General features: G+C 45.2%; 1 protein-coding gene across 3 annotated transcripts in view; it reads right to left on the bottom strand.

The window, feature by feature from the left end:
• Positions 1–406: 406 nt before the first annotated feature.
• The window catches only part of LOC135521895 (ephrin type-B receptor 5-like), a 97713-nt gene continuing 79623 nt past the window's right edge, over positions 407–18496 (bottom strand). For 2 of the 3 annotated variants that reach the window (XM_064947686.1, XM_064947688.1), the window contains exons 6-19: positions 17777–17932; positions 14951–15222; positions 14595–14676; positions 5231–5355; positions 4969–5131; positions 4752–4866; positions 4591–4646; positions 3929–4045; positions 3522–3769; positions 3132–3350; positions 2795–2944; positions 2227–2411; positions 1893–2048; positions 407–1778 (exon numbers count right to left, since the gene is read on the bottom strand). In XM_064947686.1, the coding sequence (XP_064803758.1) occupies positions 1673–1778; positions 1893–2048; positions 2227–2411; positions 2795–2944; positions 3132–3350; positions 3522–3769; positions 3929–4045; positions 4591–4646; positions 4752–4866; positions 4969–5131; positions 5231–5355; positions 14595–14676; positions 14951–15222; positions 17777–17932 (2150 nt within the window). In that variant the 3' untranslated portion in view covers positions 407–1672. The remainder of the gene's footprint in view (positions 1779–1892; positions 2049–2226; positions 2412–2794; positions 2945–3131; positions 3351–3521; positions 3770–3928; positions 4046–4590; positions 4647–4751; positions 4867–4968; positions 5132–5230; positions 5356–14594; positions 14677–14950; positions 15223–17776; positions 17933–18496) is intronic. The other variant, XM_064947687.1, reaches the window with a different exon arrangement.

Below are 18496 nucleotides of genomic sequence, written 5' to 3'. Positions count from 1 at the left end.
CTCTTATCCGCTCACCACTCTCTTATGCCATAGTTTCTACATCTCAATTGTCATTAGAAACCACATTTGTTTAAGCAAGTCAGCCATATCAGCTATGTTTTTTTAAAGGCAGTAAATGAGGCTGAATGAACTGCTTCGCTGCCAGACAAGGCTCCTCTGATAGCCAGGTGTAACGGTCGTAAGGATTCCCTGCATGGTGCTGAAAAGAAACAGTGCCCCAATAGTTTGTGGGCACCGTTTTCACCCTTATAGTGCAATTCATTTATTGCATAGTGTTGTGTCGTGGCTTTGCTGGCAATTTGTTTTTGAGTTTGCCCCACCAAGATTTACATGCTAAAATCGCTACTGCCCCCTGGTGATTAAACAGTTTTTATGCGTAAGACACATAACAGGCTTAATGCAGTGATTTAAATAAAATCATATTCTTTATTTTACAAATTTGCACAATAGTGGAATAGTGGTGAACACATAAAAATAAACACACTTACTCAAGTGCATACACACACACGCACACACACACACACAATCCTGATTTATGACACTGTTTGAAGGCTGACAGTCTGTGGGTTGTCAAAGGGGTCGAACACACCTTATCTGGGCTTTCTCCAGGGAGACGTTCCCCCAGAACCCTGGGAGTGTGGACACCATTGGAGGTGTGAAGATGGATGAAATGAATGTTACTGTGTGAATTAAACTGTCATGTTACAAATGTTGATATGTTTTATTGTACTCTAGGTGCTATGGATTTATTGTTAAAGAGAAACTGTGTGATTTTGCTAGCCGGACAGATAGTTCAAGGAGGAGCGACACAGAATGGTGACCCTCCTCAGTTTATGGGGATTTCTTCACGCACACACGCGCACACACACACTCCTCATACAGCATACACACATGAACATTAACACAAACAGACCCAGAATACTCACGAAGCATAACATCGCCTTCCTTACTTCGATGGGCAATCAGATCACATAGTCCAGTTCAACCATTTCACATTCACAATGCTCAAATGACCCAGTGACTTTATCTATAAAAAAAGGAATAGGAACTGTGAAATATACACAGAGGGGGGTGATGCTCAATGGTGGGTGACTCCATTCTGCCACGACGTAAACTACAACCCCATTTCTTGAGTCTAATGGAATAATCCCCATAAAAGTGACCAGGCTAGTGACTGATGGGAAAAACCATTGGCTAATGTTTAGTCAACAAGGGTTGCCATTTTCTGATTTCAGTACAGATGATGTGATGTAGCTTAACAAATAATCATGAACAGTGTTCATGATGTCAACATTAATCAGTAAAATCAGTTTTGATTGTCTATGCAATTGCTTGTGACGGGAGATCCCTATGTTTGGGTAAAAATTACATTTTCACTGTTTTCATTTATTGAGGGTGGTGACACGAGTGAAAGAGGAAGGGACAGTAGTGAGACAACGTGGGAGGAGTGAGAGAAAGAGATGAGGAAGAGAGAAGTAGAGACTGGCAAAGAGAGAGTTGGTAACAACAGCAAACAAGTGAAATAAAACACATTTTTTAAGACTTTTCCCCTTCAAATCTCCCTGTTCCTCCTCAGCAACTCTCCTCCCAGATCTTACATTGCCTTGGACTACAGCTCCAATAGTGCACCTCTCTGTTACTTCCTGTGAAGCTCTCAGGTGATAGGTGGGTTCTAGACCTCCACCTGACCCTGGGTGAGGTGAGTTCTGAGCTGCTGGGCTGCATTGGTGATCTTCCTCTGGTGTCCCAACAGGTTCACCCCCAGGTTCTGCACATCCCTGAGGGAAGGAGAGAAGGAGAGAGTTCAGAAAAGTATCCATTGCTTATAAAAGCATGATTATCATTTTATGAAAATAACTTTATTGATATTGAAATGGAAGCCCAGGACTCACTCCATGGTTAGCCTGCTGACTCGGTCCAGTGTGTCCAGATGTGCCCTCTCAAACTGGTCCTTATACCTGTCCATCCTCAACGCTGTCAGCCACTCACTGACCGTCGCCACCGACGACAGGTCTGTGGGGGTGGGGCTCAGCAGTGGCTGGGTGGAGCTTGAGTTGGAGAGGGAAAGATCGAGATCGAAAATGATTGGCCTAACAGAGCAATGATTCAATACATTTACATGATAACATAATACATTCTCTCCTAAGATCACTGTTTGTGAATGTGATCCGTTACATCTGCTGTGTAAAATATGGAAGAAAAGGCAGATGGGAAGTGTAGTCTCACCGGGGTTGCTCTGCCTTGAGGGAGGCAGGGTGTCGTATGAGCCTGTCCAGGGAGGAGAGGAGGGAGTCGAAGCCTAGACGGTCGCCCCTCTCAGCCTGCCAACACTGCAGCATCAGGGAGTGGAGCGCTGGAGGACAGTTATGGGGGGCTGGGAGACGGTACTGGTCCGCTACCGCCTTCATTACCTGTATTATAGGGAAGGAAGAGAGAGAAGGTAGGGGAGGGGAGAAGAGGGACAGGGGCAGGGAGAGAGAGTGGCGAAGGGAGGAAGAGCAAGGAGAGAGAGGGGGAGAGAGAGCGGGAGAGAGAGAGAGGGGGAGAGAGAGAGGGGGGAGAGGCAGCGAGAGGGGGAGAGAGAGGGGGGGAGAGGCAGAGAGAGGGGGAGAGAGGGGGAGAGAGAGAGAGAGAAAGAAGGAGGAAGGGTATTAGTAACCATCTGGATGTTAACAAGCTGCCCTATATAGAGAGGTCCCATCAGTACAGAGGGACTTAGAGATGATTAACCATTCTGTTCAGCTGTCCGTGTTTAGTCTCTGTTTGGCTCTCGCTTAACCCTCCCACAACTCACTTCCTGATTGCTCATGTCCCAGTATGGCCGCTCGCCATATGACATCACTTCCCACATGAGCACTCCGAAGCTCCAGACATCACTAGCTGAGCTGAACTTGCGATGCTGGAAGGCCTCCGGGGCTGTCCACCTGACAGGAATCTTACTGCCCTGAGAGGAGAGAGAGGGATGAGTGGTTGAGAGAGGAGAGCGATGGGGATGAGTGGTTGAGGACTGTGAATGTTGTGATCTTCTATTTACATAAGTAGTCTTTTAGAGTGGAAATACAAGACTAATCATCATTAAACAAACACAGAAGCATATCAACAGGAAAACTCAATTTCCCAGCAGCATGTACCAGTGAGGCAGTGTAGGTGGGCATGTTATGGTCCAGACCCCTCATGAGCCGCGACAGCCCAAAGTCAGACACCTTACACACCAGGTTAGAGTTGACCAGCACGTTCCTGGCAGCCAGGTCCCGGTGGACAAAGTTCCTCTCAGAGAGGTACCTCATCCCAGCCCCAACACCCCTCACCATCCCTACCAGCTGGAGGACACTGAACTGGTCCTCATTCTCCTGGGGAGTGAGAGAGATGGAGAGATAGATTATTGTCAGTTATTGTAATATAATGTACTGTTTTCTCAGTCTCACCCTGAGGAGTTAGTTATTGTGTACATGGGAGTACAATGTAGTCTAACGTTGTGTAGATGGGAGTAGTCAAACATGGTGTAGCTGTTACCCTCTTACCCTGAGGAAGGCATCTAGTGGTCCATTCTCCATGAACTCAGTGATGATCCTCTCTGGTGGGTTGTGGGTGACCACCCCTTCCAACTTCAGCACGTTGGGGTGGTCAAACTGTCCCAGCACCCCCGCCTCGGTCATAAACACTGCCTTCTCTCTGTCTGTCACGCCCCAGCGCAGCGTCTTCACCGCCACCAGCACCTCCCTACGACCCATGGGCCGGTAGCGCCCCCGAGACACCTCCCCAAACTGGGCTGGAGGGGGTGAGGGAAAGGGTGGGAGAGACAGAGAGATATTATGAGTTGAGTTTGGACCCAGCTTGACTCCTGGCCCAACTTATGAGCTATGAAAACACCTGACAAGCTTTTTAACAGAACTATCCCTGTAAGCATGAATCAAACCAGGACCCCTACCTGCACCAATCACTTCTTCTATCTTGAGGTGAGAGGGGTCGATCTCACGGGCAAACTCCTTGACCGCCTCACTGGGGTCCTCATAGGTGGAAGGGTCTACGTAGTACTTCACCCCCCCTGACAGAGGGAACACACAGAGCAGGGATGGCTGTAGTGAACCAGTACAGCTACAAAATAGGGCCTGTGGAGTGTGTTGATGTACAGTATTTGGCCCTAGACTTGGCCATGTCTGGGTCAATCCATGCTGCATGATGGCAGAACACTGAGCCCAGAGGGATAATGGCACCCTCAATAAAAACATACTGCGTTTGTACAAGCAGAACATGTATTTCTTCCTCTCCTCATCTTTCTCCCTCCTTCTCCCTCTCCCTTTCATTGCCCACGTCTTTTTCTCTCTGTCTCTCTACAGATGTCTCATGCTGTCACTCTCTCTTCTCTGTCTTTCCCTCCCCTCTCCCCCTCTTTCTCCCACAAGCCCTTGGGGTTATGATGGTAATGGGCATTAGACACGGTCACTACTTCCATTCTCCTCTATAACACAGTGCAGAGGCATCCTCTGCACCAACATGTCAACAACACCATAGAAGTAGCATATACTGTATGTGCAGCTGAGAATATTACAGACAGAATGGTAATAATAGCCATCATACACCCTGACTCACCTTTGTGGCTGATGTACCTCTGGAGTCTGTCACTGTAGGGGCTCTCCCTCCTCTTACTGAGTAAGGACAACAAACCAGTGTTTCAGAACATTGCACTGTGTGTGTGTGTGTGTGTATGACATGATCATGTATGTGTGGATAGGAGTTAAGGACCCACTCACCTGCGGAACACAAAAACGACCACTATCGCCACAACGACCAGGAGGAAGGCTGCCCCGCCCATCACAGAACCAACCAATAGAGGGAGCCGATTCTGGATCTGCTTAGAACTCCCCTCTGAGAAAGAAAAAGTGAGAAGCAGAGAGCGATTTAGAGGGTGTGTTTGACTGTGTGTGTATGTGAGTGTGTGTGTGGTGCGTGCATTTGTGTGTAAGTTACCCAGAGCCAATGTAGTGAAGTAGATAGTATGACTGTAGGGGCCATAGCCCCTCTCGTTGCGGGCCCTGATCTGGAAGGCGTAGATGGAGCCGGGAGCCAGATAGTTGACGGTCACTGTGTTGGTCTCACTGAACACACTCACTGCACTGTCCTCATCTGAACCCTGGGAGAGAGGGGGAGGGAGGGAGGGAGAATGGTTCAGTCTCTGGGTGTATGTACTTGTGTATGTACTTGTGTCTACATGCATGTGTGTAGCCTGTACCTTGTCGTAGTATCTGAGCTGGTACTCCAGTATGTCTCCATTGGGTCTGTCAGGCTGTGGCCAGGACAGGGTGATGGAGTCTGGGGCTCGACTCAACTGGTGCAGGCTAGGGACCAGAGAGGGTACTGGGAGAGAGACAGAGAGACGGTGAGAGAGATGTATGAGTTTTGTAAAGAAGAGGGAGGAAGAAAGAGGATAAGGAGGGAAAACATAAACTGGCCTTGCCAGATCATGTAATTTCTGTAGTGACCAGATGGGGGCAGCATGACACAGACGAGTGAATGAGCCAGCTCTGTAGAGTGCTGTGTGGCCAAAGACTTGTATAACTGACCCAAGACAGACCAAAGCCTGTTGTTTCCAATGGGAGAAAATGAATCATAGTGGGAAGAGCATGCAAGGAGGTGGGTAGAGCTAAGCACAAGCTAGTGAGATCCTATTGGAGCGTTCTAGCATTTTTGTGTTGCTATCATGTTGTTGTCTTAGGTCTCTCTTTATGTAGTGTTGTGTTGTCTCTCTTGTCATGATGTGTGTTTTGTCCTATATTTATTTATTTTAACCCCTTGGCCCCCGTCCCCACAGGAGGCCTATTGCCTTAGGTAGGCCGTCATTGTAAATAAGAATTTGTTCTTAACTGACTTGCCAAGTTAAATAAAAAATACAATTAATTAATTAATTTGGGAACGCCTACTATGAAGTGCCCGTCTGCAATAACTCCATAAGCCCTTGCACTCCTTCTAAACAACAACATTTTTTAGAAACGTTGGCAAAGGGTAAAGTATAAAAAACGCAGCCCATTCTGTTTGTTACAGATTATAGTTTTGGAAACAGATAACTGTATGGAGATCAAATGTTTAATCAATGAGAAAATGAGCAGAATGTTACCAACTGGGCTTTACTCTGATCACCATATTTGCTAGTGAGTTGAAACGCCAACCAGATGCTTCACATTTCTACATCCATTGAACAATCTGTCTCATTGTTCTATCTGTATGGACTTGCCTGCCAGACTTAGCTGTGTATCTATTAGAATTCCTGTCATTTCACAACCACAAATGCTTTCTCTCACTCACAGAAGGCAACACAAACATAGGTTATAACAACCTAATATAATACCATTATTATTAGCAGATCTCTGGCCGTATGGGGGCTTCAAAATGTTATTTGTTCAAATCAAATTGGCTATTAGAAATTCTTTATTTTCAAAAGGAGGAAAATAGCTAAATAAAAAGTTACAAGTTTCTCTCTGTCTGTCTATAAACTGTCTGTCTGTAAACTCTCTCCCTCTCTCTCCGTCCCTCTCTATATCTTTCTGTCTGCCTATAAACTGTCTGTCCCAACTGTCTGTCTGTAAACTCTCTCCCTCTCTCTCCGTCCCTCTCTATATCTCTCTGTCTGTCTATAAACTGTCTGTCTATACTGTCTGTCTGTAAACTCTCTCCCTCTCTCTCCGTCCCTCTATATCTCTCTGTCTGTCTATAAACTGTCTGTCTGTAAACTCTCTCCCTCTCTCTCCGTCCCTCTCTATATCTCTGTCTGTCTATACTGTCTGTCTGTAAACTCTCTCCCTCTCTCCGTCCCTCTCTATATCTCTCTGTCTGTCTATACTGTCTGTCTGTAAACTCTCTCCCTCTCTCTCCGTCCCTCTCTATATCTCTCTGTCTGTCTATACTGTCTGTCTGTAAACTCTCTCCCTCTCTCTCTGTCCCTCTCTATATCTCTCTGTCTGTCTCTTCTGTCTGTCTGTAAACTCTCTCCCTCTCTCTCTGTCCCTCTCTATATCTCTCTGTCTGTCTATACTGTCTGTCTGTAAACTCTCTCCCTCTCTCTCTCTGTCCCTCTCTATATCTCTCTGTCTGTCTATACTGTCTGTAAACTCTCTCCCTCTCTCTCTGTCCCTCTCTATATCTCTCTGTCTGTCTATACTGTCTGTCTGTAAACTCTCTCCCTCTCTCTCCGTCCCTCTCTATATCTCTCTGTCTGTCTATACTGTCTGTCTGTAAACTCTCTCCCTCTCTCTCCGTCCCTCTCTATATCTCTCTGTCTGTCTATACTGTCTGTCTGTAAACTCTCTCCCTCTCTCTCCGTCCCTCTCTATATCTCTCTGTCTGTCTATACTGTCTGTCTGTAAACTCTCTCCCTCTCTATATCTCTCTGTCTGTCTATAAACTGTCTGTCTATACTGTCTGTCTGTAAACTCTCTCCCTCTCTCTCCGTCCCTCTCTATATCTCTGTCTGTCTATAAACTGTCTGTCTATACTGTCTGTCTGTAAACTCTCTCCCTCTCTCTCCGTCCCTCTATATCTCTCTGTCTGTCTATAAACTGTCTGTCCCAACTGTCTGTCTGTAAACTCTCTCCCTCTCTCTCCGTCCCTCTCTATATCTCTGTCTGTCTATAAACTGTCTGTCTATACTGTCTGTCTGTAAACTCTCTCCCTCTCTCTCCGTCTCTCTCTATATCTCTCTGTCTGTCTATAAACTGTCTGTCTATACTGTCTGTCTGTAAACTCTCTCCCTCTCTCCGTCCCTCTCTATATCTCTCTGTCTGTCTATAAACTGTCTGTCTATACTGTCTGTCTGTAAACTCTCTCCCTCTCTCCGTCCCTCTCTATATCTCTCTGTCTGTCTATAAACTGTCTGTCTATACTGTCTGTCTGTAAACTCTCTCCCTCTCTCTCCGTCCCTCTCTATATCTCTCTGTCTGTCTATACTGTCTGTCTGTAAACTCTCTCCCTCTCTCTCCGTCCCTCTCTATATCTCTCTGTCTGTCTATACTGTCTGTCTGTAAACTCTCTCCCTCTCTCTCTGTCCCTCTCTATATCTCTCTGTCTGTCCCAACTGTCTGTTTGTAAACTCTCTCCCTCTCTCTCCGTCCCTCTCTATATCTCTCTGTCTGTCTATAAACTGTCTGTCTATACTGTCTGTCTGTAAACTCTCTCCCTCTCTCTCCGTCCCTCTCTATATCTCTCTGTCTGTCCCAACTGTCTGTTTGTAAACTCTCTCCCTCTCTCTCCGTCCCTCTCTATATTTCTCTGTCTGTCTATAAACTGTCTGTCTATACTGTCTGTCTGTAAACTCTCTCCCTCTCTCTCCGTCCCTCTCTATATCTCTGTCTGTCTATAAACTGTCTGTCTAAACTGTCTGTCTGTAAACTCTCTCCCTCTCTCTCTGTCCCTCTCTATATCTCTGTCTGTCTATAAACTGTCTGTCTAAACTGTCTGTCTGTAAACTCTCTCCGTCCCTCTCTATATCTCTGTCTGTCTATAAACTGTCTGTCTAAACTGTCTGTCTGTAAACTCTCTCCCTCTCTCTCCGTCCCTCTCTATATCTCTCTGTCTGTCCCAACTGTCTGTCTGTAAACTCTCTCCCTCTCTCTCTGTCCCTCTCTATATCTCTCTGTCTGTCTATACTGTCTGTCTGTAAACTCTCTCCCTCTCTCTCCGTCCCTCTCTATATCTCTCTGTCTGTCCCTACTGTCTGTCTGTAAACTCTCTCCCTCTCTCTCCGTCCCTCTCTATATCTCTGTCTGTCTATAAACTGTCTGTCTATATTGTCTGTCTGTAAACTCTCTCCCTCTCTCTCTGTCCCTCTCTATATCTCTCTGTCTGTCTATAAACTGTCTGTCTATACTGTCTGTCTGTAAACTCTCTCCCTCTCTCTCCGTCCCTCTCTATATCTCTCTGTCTGTCTATACTGTCTGTCTGTAAACTCTCTCCCTCTCTCTCTGTCCTTCTCTATATCTCTGTCTGTCTATAAACTGTCTGTCCCAACTGTCTGTCTGTAAATTCTCTCCCTCTCTCCGTCCCTCTCTATATCTCTCTGTCTGTCTATAAACTGTCTGTCTATACTCTCTGTCTGTAAACTCTCTCCCTCTCTCTCTGTCCCTCTCCATATCTCTCTGTTTGTCTATACTGTCTGTAAACTCTCTCCCTCTCTCTCTGTCCCTCTCTATATCTCTCTGTCTGTCTATACTGTCTGTCTGTAAACTCTCTCCCTCTCTCTCCGTCCCTCTCTATATCTCTCTGTCTGTCTATAAACTGTCTGTCTATACTCTCTGTCTGTAAACTCTCTCCCTCTCTCTCTGTCCCTCTCCATATCTCTCTGTTTGTCTATACTGTCTGTAAACTCTCTCCCTCTCTCTCTGTCCCTCTCTATATCTCTCTGTCTGTCTATACTGTCTGTCTGTAAACTCTCTCCCTCTCTCTCCGTCCCTCTCTATATCTCTCTGTCTGTCTATAAACTGTCTGTCTATACTGTCTGTCTGTAAACTCTCTCCCTCTCTCCGTCCCTCTCTATATCTCTCTGTCTGTCTATAAACTGTCTGTCTATACTGTCTGTCTGTAAACTCTCTCCCTCTCTCCGTCGCTCTCTATATCTCTCTGTCTGTCTATACTGTCTGTCTGTAAACTCTCTCCCTCTCTCTCTGTCCCTCTCTATATCTCTCTGTCTGTCTATACTGTCTGTCTGTAAACTCTCTCCCTCTCTCTCCGTCCCTCTCTATATCTCTCTGTCTGTCTATACTGTCTGTCTGTAAACTCTCTCCCTCTCTCTCCGTCCCTCTCTATATCTCTCTGTCTGTCTATACTGTCTGTCTGTAAACTCTCTCCCTCTCTCCGTCCCTCTCTATATCTCTCTGTCTGTCTATAAACTGTCTGTCTATAAACTGTCTGTCTATACTGTCTGTCTGTAAACTCTCTCCCTCTCTCCGTCCCTCTCTATATCTCTCTGTCTGTCTATAAACTGTCTGTCTATACTGTCTGTCTGTAAACTCTCTCCCTCTCTCTCCGTCCCTCTCTATATCTCTCTGTCTGTCTATAAACTGTCTGTCTATTCTGTCTGTCTGTAAACTCTCTCCCACTCTCCATCCTTCTCTATATCTCTCTGTCTGTCTATAAACTGTCTGTCTATACTGTCTGTCTGTAAACTCTCTCCCTCTCTCCGTCCCTCTCTATATCTCTCTGTCTGTCTATAAACTGTCTGTCTATACTGTCTGTCTGTAAACTCTCTCCCTCTCTCTCCGTCCCTCTATATCTCTCTGTCTGTCTATAAACTGTCTGTCTGTAAACTCTCTCCCTCTCTCTCCGTCCCTCTCTATATCTCTGTCTGTCTATACTGTCTGTCTGTAAACTCTCTCCCTCTCTCCGTCCCTCTCTATATCTCTCTGTCTGTCTATACTGTCTGTCTGTAAACTCTCTCCCTCTCTCTCCGTCCCTCTCTATATCTCTCTGTCTGTCTATACTGTCTGTCTGTAAACTCTCTCCCTCTCTCTCTGTCCCTCTCTATATCTCTCTGTCTGTCTCTTCTGTCTGTCTGTAAACTCTCTCCCTCTCTCTCTGTCCCTCTCTATATCTCTCTGTCTGTCTATACTGTCTGTCTGTAAACTCTCTCCCTCTCTCTCTCTGTCCCTCTCTATATCTCTCTGTCTGTCTATACTGTCTGTAAACTCTCTCCCTCTCTCTCTGTCCCTCTCTATATCTCTCTGTCTGTCTATACTGTCTGTCTGTAAACTCTCTCCCTCTCTCTCCGTCCCTCTCTATATCTCTCTGTCTGTCTATACTGTCTGTCTGTAAACTCTCTCCCTCTCTCTCCGTCCCTCTCTATATCTCTCTGTCTGTCTATACTGTCTGTCTGTAAACTCTCTCCCTCTCTCTCCGTCCCTCTCTATATCTCTCTGTCTGTCTATACTGTCTGTCTGTAAACTCTCTCCCTCTCTATATCTCTCTGTCTGTCTATAAACTGTCTGTCTATACTGTCTGTCTGTAAACTCTCTCCCTCTCTCTCCGTCCCTCTCTATATCTCTGTCTGTCTATAAACTGTCTGTCTATACTGTCTGTCTGTAAACTCTCTCCCTCTCTCTCCGTCCCTCTATATCTCTCTGTCTGTCTATAAACTGTCTGTCCCAACTGTCTGTCTGTAAACTCTCTCCCTCTCTCTCCGTCCCTCTCTATATCTCTGTCTGTCTATAAACTGTCTGTCTATACTGTCTGTCTGTAAACTCTCTCCCTCTCTCTCCGTCTCTCTCTATATCTCTCTGTCTGTCTATAAACTGTCTGTCTATACTGTCTGTCTGTAAACTCTCTCCCTCTCTCCGTCCCTCTCTATATCTCTCTGTCTGTCTATAAACTGTCTGTCTATACTGTCTGTCTGTAAACTCTCTCCCTCTCTCCGTCCCTCTCTATATCTCTCTGTCTGTCTATAAACTGTCTGTCTATACTGTCTGTCTGTAAACTCTCTCCCTCTCTCTCCGTCCCTCTCTATATCTCTCTGTCTGTCTATACTGTCTGTCTGTAAACTCTCTCCCTCTCTCTCCGTCCCTCTCTATATCTCTCTGTCTGTCTATACTGTCTGTCTGTAAACTCTCTCCCTCTCTCTGTCCCTCTCTATATCTCTCTGTCTGTCCCAACTGTCTGTTTGTAAACTCTCTCCCTCTCTCTCCGTCCCTCTCTATATCTCTCTGTCTGTCTATAAACTGTCTGTCTATACTGTCTGTCTGTAAACTCTCTCCCTCTCTCTCCGTCCCTCTCTATATCTCTCTGTCTGTCCCAACTGTCTGTTTGTAAACTCTCTCCCTCTCTCTCCGTCCCTCTCTATATTTCTCTGTCTGTCTATAAACTGTCTGTCTATACTGTCTGTCTGTAAACTCTCTCCCTCTCTCTCCGTCCCTCTCTATATCTCTGTCTGTCTATAAACTGTCTGTCTAAACTGTCTGTCTGTAAACTCTCTCCCTCTCTCTCTGTCCCTCTCTATATCTCTGTCTGTCTATAAACTGTCTGTCTAAACTGTCTGTCTGTAAACTCTCTCCGTCCCTCTCTATATCTCTGTCTGTCTATAAACTGTCTGTCTAAACTGTCTGTCTGTAAACTCTCTCCCTCTCTCTCCGTCCCTCTCTATATCTCTCTGTCTGTCCCAACTGTCTGTCTGTAAACTCTCTCCCTCTCTCTCTGTCCCTCTCTATATCTCTCTGTCTGTCTATACTGTCTGTCTGTAAACTCTCTCCCTCTCTCTCCGTCCCTCTCTATATCTCTCTGTCTGTCCCTACTGTCTGTCTGTAAACTCTCTCCCTCTCTCTCCGTCCCTCTCTATATCTCTGTCTGTCTATAAACTGTCTGTCTATATTGTCTGTCTGTAAACTCTCTCCCTCTCTCTCTGTCCCTCTCTATATCTCTCTGTCTGTCTATAAACTGTCTGTCTATACTGTCTGTCTGTAAACTCTCTCCCTCTCTCTCCGTCCCTCTCTATATCTCTCTGTCTGTCTATACTGTCTGTCTGTAAACTCTCTCCCTCTCTCTCTGTCCTTCTCTATATCTCTGTCTGTCTATAAACTGTCTGTCCCAACTGTCTGTCTGTAAATTCTCTCCCTCTCTCCGTCCCTCTCTATATCTCTCTGTCTGTCTATAAACTGTCTGTCTATACTCTCTGTCTGTAAACTCTCTCCCTCTCTCTCTGTCCCTCTCCATATCTCTCTGTTTGTCTATACTGTCTGTAAACTCTCTCCCTCTCTCTCTGTCCCTCTCTATATCTCTCTGTCTGTCTATACTGTCTGTCTGTAAACTCTCTCCCTCTCTCTCCGTCCCTCTCTATATCTCTCTGTCTGTCTATAAACTGTCTGTCTATACTGTCTGTCTGTAAACTCTCTCCCTCTCTCCGTCCCTCTCTATATCTCTCTGTCTGTCTATAAACTGTCTGTCTATACTGTCTGTCTGTAAACTCTCTCCCTCTCTCCGTCGCTCTCTATATCTCTCTGTCTGTCTATACTGTCTGTCTGTAAACTCTCTCCCTCTCTCTCTGTCCCTCTCTATATCTCTCTGTCTGTCTATACTGTCTGTCTGTAAACTCTCTCCCTCTCTCTCCGTCCCTCTCTATATCTCTCTGTCTGTCTATACTGTCTGTCTGTAAACTCTCTCCCTCTCTCTCCGTCCCTCTCTATATCTCTCTGTCTGTCTATACTGTCTGTCTGTAAACTCTCTCCCTCTCTCCGTCCCTCTCTATATCTCTCTGTCTGTCTATAAACTGTCTGTCTATAAACTGTCTGTCTATACTGTCTGTCTGTAAACTCTCTCCCTCTCTCCGTCCCTCTCTATATCTCTCTGTCTGTCTATAAACTGTCTGTCTATACTGTCTGTCTGTAAACTCTCTCCCTCTCTCTCCGTCCCTCTCTATATCTCTCTGTCTGTCTATAAACTGTCTGTCTATTCTGTCTGTCTGTAAACTCTCTCCCACTCTCCATCCTTCTCTATATCTCTCTGTCTGTCTATAAACTGTCTGTCTATACTGTCTGTCTGTAAACTCTCTCCCTCTCTCCGTCCCTCTCTATATCTCTCTGTCTGTCTATTCTGTCTGTAAACTCTCTCCCTCTCTCTCTGTCCCTCTCTATATCTCTCTGTCTGTCTATTCTGTCTGTCTGTAAACTCTCTCCCTCTCTCTCCGTCCCTCTCTTTATCTCTCTGTCTGTCTATTCTGTCTGTCTGTAAACTCTCTCCCTCTCTCTCCGTCCCTCTCTATATCTCTCTGTCTGTCTATACTGTCTGTCTGTAAACTCTCTCCCTCTCTCTCCGTCCCTCTCTATATCTCTCTGTCTGTCTATAAACTGTCTGTCTATACTGTCTGTCTGTAAACTCTCTCCCTCTCTCCGTCGCTCTCTATATCTCTGTCTGTCTATACTGTCTGTCTATACTGTCTGTCTATACTGTCTGTCTGTAAACTCTCTCCCTCTCTCTGTCCCTCTCTATATCTCTCTGTCTGTCTATAAACTGTCTGTCTATACTGTCTGTCTGTAAACTCTCTCCCTCTCTCTCCGTCCCTCTCTATATCTCTCTGTCTGTCTATACTGTCTGTCTGTAAACTCTCTCCCTCTCTCTCTGTCCCTCTCTATATCTCTCTGTCTGTCTATAAACTGTCTGTCTATACTGTCTGTCTGTAAACTCTCTCCCTCTCTCTCCGTCCCTCTCTATATCTCTCTTCTGAGCATAATGTGAGCTGACAGGATATCGAGTCCAGAGAGCAGGACCGGAAAAGATGGAGAGCAGAAAAGAGGGAGAGATAGAAACCCATACTCGAAGAAACTGATGTAGACTGACAGACATGAAGTACACACACACACACACACGCACACGCACACGCACACGCACAGTAAGTTACAACATAAAAAGTTTTTTTCAAACACTATGAGATTCACGGTGACGTGGAGAGCAACACGAGAAACTTCTTGCAGGATTTGAAAATTACTTTTAATCCTACAGTGTGATGTTAATGACAAGCCTTTTAACCACAGATCATAGAAACGCTGTCTTCACGTATGTAGACACTGGTTGGGTGCTGGAGATGAAAAGCGGCAGAAGGGCCTTTTAAGCCTGACTCATGCTCTCACCTGATTGGCTAGTAGTGAAATTGATGCTGGTGAATTGAGGTGGGAAAGGACTCAGAGCTGAGACATCATTGACTGCTTGCACCTGTCAATCAACAGCAGGAAAACGTAAGACAAGGTTAGGTTAACTAAGTGGATGTACATTTAATTCAGTATCTATATGAGGTAGGTGACTCTAATGTACAAGTTTTATACCTGTATGAGGTAGGTGATGGGAAATGTAGTGTCTATAGGGGATAGGTGATCAGGGAAGTTTTAGTTCTACCTGTATGAGATAGTTAACTCTAGTACTCATGGGAGTTATAGTCCTACCTGTAAGAGGTATGTAAATCTAGTGCTCATGGGAGTTGTAGTCATACCTGTATAAGGTAGGTGACTCTGGTGAGCAAGTTGTTGAGGGTGACCTTGGTCTGCTTGATGCCCGTCTGGGATGGGGTGAAGGTGACCGCCTCTCCACACCAGGAGCACGCCCCCGGGGCGGTGAAGGTGGCAGAGGGACAGATCCTACACACCACCCCATACCACACCTCGCTACGACCACCCATGTCCAGTGGAGGGCGCCAGCGCAGAGACACCCCACCATCACTACTCTCATACTCCCAGGAGACAGAGGTCGGAGCAGAGGGAGAGCCTGGGGGGCGGGGGGGTGGAGTTAGGGATGAAACATTTTGAACCTCTTTGGGTCAGTACTAGTGCCAACAGCCAGCATCAACACATTAAAACAGCATTCATCAACTCCAGTTGACACATGATCATGTCTCAGGGACAGATAGGGAGAATGAGTGATGTCAGAGAGAGACAGAGAGAGGGGGATGGGGACTGGGGAGACAAACGGGGCTTAGAAAGTAAGGCACAATATATGTTAGTGATCAATAATCTAATCATTTAAATGTAATCTAGGATGAGAGAAAGCGAAGGATGGATAAGAAGGGAAGGAAGGAGAGAGAGTAAGGGAGGGAGAAAGAGGGAAGGAAGGAGAGAGAGTAAGGGAGGGAGAAAGAGGGAAGGAAGGAGAGAGAGTAAGGGAGGGAGAAAGAGGGAAGGAAGGAGAGAGAGTAAGGGAGGGAGAAAGAGGGAAGGAAGGAGAGAGAGTAAGGGAGGGAGAAAGAGGGAAGGAAGGAGAGAGAGTAAGGGAGGGAGAAAGAGGGAAGGAAGGAGAGAGAGTAAGGGAGGGAGAAATAGAGATGGAAAGAAAAGGCTCAATTAGAGGGATGAGTGCCTTCAGAAAGTTCACCCCTTGACCTTTTCCACATGTTGTTGTGTTTCAGCAATAATTTAAAATAGATACTATTGAGTCACTGGCCTATACACAATAGCCCATAATGTCAAAGTTGAATTATGATTTTAGACATTTTTACAAATTAATACAAAATGAAAACCTGAATGTCTTGAGTCAATAAATATTCAACCCCTTTGTTATGACAAGCCTAAATAAGTTCAGGAGTAAAAATGTTGCTTAACAAGTCACATAATAAGTTGCATGGACTCTGTGAGCAATAATAGTGTTTATCATGGTTTCTAAATGACTACCTCATCACTGTATCCCACACATACAATTATCTGTGAGGTCCATCAGTTGAGCAGTGTGTATCAAACACAGATTCAACCACAAAGACCAGGGAGGTTTTTCAATGACTCACAAAGAAGGGCATCTATTGGTAGATGGGTAAAAATAAAAAAGCAGACATTGAATATTCCTTTGAGCATGGTGAAGTTATTAATTACAATTCCAAAATACAGGCGTCCTTCCCTAACTCAGCTGCCAGAGAAGAAAGAAACCACTCAGGGATTTTTACCATAAGGACAATGGTGACTTTACAACAGATACATAGTTTAATGGCTGGGACAGGAAAAAACTGAGGATGGATCAACAACATTGTAGTTACTCCACAATACTAATCTAAATGACAGAGTGAAAAGAAGGAAACCTGTACAGAATATAAATACTCCAAAACACGCATCATGTTTGCAAACAAGATGCGTGTTTTACAGTATTACTGTAGTGCCTTGTTGCAACAAGGCACTACAGTAATACTGCAACAAAAAACAACTTTATGTCCTGAATAAAAAGTGTTATGTTTGGGGCAAATCCAACAAAACACAGCACTGATGTCACGTGTTAATAAATCCACTTCAATCAGTGTAAAGAAGGATTTTTAAGCCTTGAGACAATTGATGCATGGATTGTGTATGTGTACCATTCAGAGGGTGAATGGGCAAGACATTTTCAAGAACTGCAACGCTGCTGGGTTCTTCCACACTTTAACAGTTTCCTGTGTGTACCAACAATGGTCCACCACCCAATAATATCCAGCCAACATGACAACTGTGGGAAGCATTAGAGTCAACATGGGCCAGCATCCCTGTGGAACGCTTTCGACACCTTGTAGAGCCCATGCCCTGACGAATTGAGGCTGTTCTGAGGGCAAAGGGGGGTTCAACTCAATATTAGGAAGGTGTTTCTAACACTGGAGTTGCTTACCAAGAACACAATGAATGTTCCTGAGTGGCCTATTTACAATTTCGACTTAAATCGTCTTGAAAATCTATGGCAAGACTTGAAAATGTCTGTCTAGCAATGATCAACAACAAACTTGACAGCGCTAGTAGAATTTAAAAAAGAATAATGTGCAAATATTGTACAATCCAGGTGTGCAAACACACAGCTGTAATCACTGCCAAATGTGTCCCTAACATGCATTGACTCAGGGGTTCGAATACTTATGTAAATGAGATATTTCTGTATTTCATTTTCAATACATTTACAAAAATTCCTTTTGTCATTATGGGGTATTGTGTATAGATGGGTGAGATAAAAAAATCAATTGAATCCATTTAGAATTCAGGCTGTAACACAACAAAATGTGGAATAAGTCAGGGGGTGTGAATACTTTCTGAAAACACTGTGTATATTATATGTGCTGAAGTAGATACTTATCTCTGGGTAAAAGCATCGGCTAAATGACTCAATATACATGTTACATCTCAACAAAGGTGAAAGCTTTTCAATCAGACATCTATTTGTTACGTAATGCTGCTCGTGCATGTAGCTAATCTGATTCGCACACACACACACACACACGCACATACACACACACACACACACACACACACACACACACACACACACACACACACACACACACACACACACACACACACACACACACACACACACAGCTCACTTGTGCAGGCGGAGGAGTTGACGTCGGCGGGTGCTCTGTAGAAGCCGCTGCGACACTCACACACACGTGATCCCTCCTGACTGGTTCTGCTGTTAGACGGACACACTGAACACGGAACCGAACCCAACACCGACTTAAAGTACCCCACTGGACATTCTGCAGAGAGAGAAAGATGGAGGGAGAAAGTGAGAGAGAGAGAGATAGAGGCGTCTTTGGGTCGGTACTAGTGCCAGGATCAACACATTAAAACAGCACTCATCAACTCCAGTTCACACATGATCATAGAAAAGAATGCACTTACTGTACTAGCTGCCTATACTGTAGCTCTCTCTGAACGTACTGTAATGCAGTGAGAGATTCTGCCTATACTGTAGCTCTCTCTGAACGTACTGTAATGCAGTGAGAGATTCTGCCTATACTGTAGCTCTCTCTGAACGTACTGTAATGCAGTGAGAGTTTCTGCCTATACTGTAGCTCTCTCTGAACGTACCGTAATGCAGTGAGAGATTCTGCCTATACTGTAGCTCTCTCTGAACGTACCGTAATGCAGTGAGAGATTCTGCCTATACTGTAGCTCTCTCTGAACGTACTGTAATGCAGTGAGAGATTCTGCCTATACTGTAGCTCTCTCTGAACGTACTGTAATGCAGTGAGAGATTCTGCCTATACTGTAGCTCTCTCTGAACGTACCGTAATGCAGTGAGAGTTTCTGCCTATACT

This window comes from Oncorhynchus masou, chromosome 30, assembly GCF_036934945.1.
Source record: "Oncorhynchus masou masou isolate Uvic2021 chromosome 30, UVic_Omas_1.1, whole genome shotgun sequence".
Classification (NCBI taxonomy): Eukaryota; Metazoa; Chordata; class Actinopteri; order Salmoniformes; family Salmonidae; genus Oncorhynchus; species Oncorhynchus masou.
This window is presented reverse-complemented; position numbering and strand designations above follow the sequence as displayed.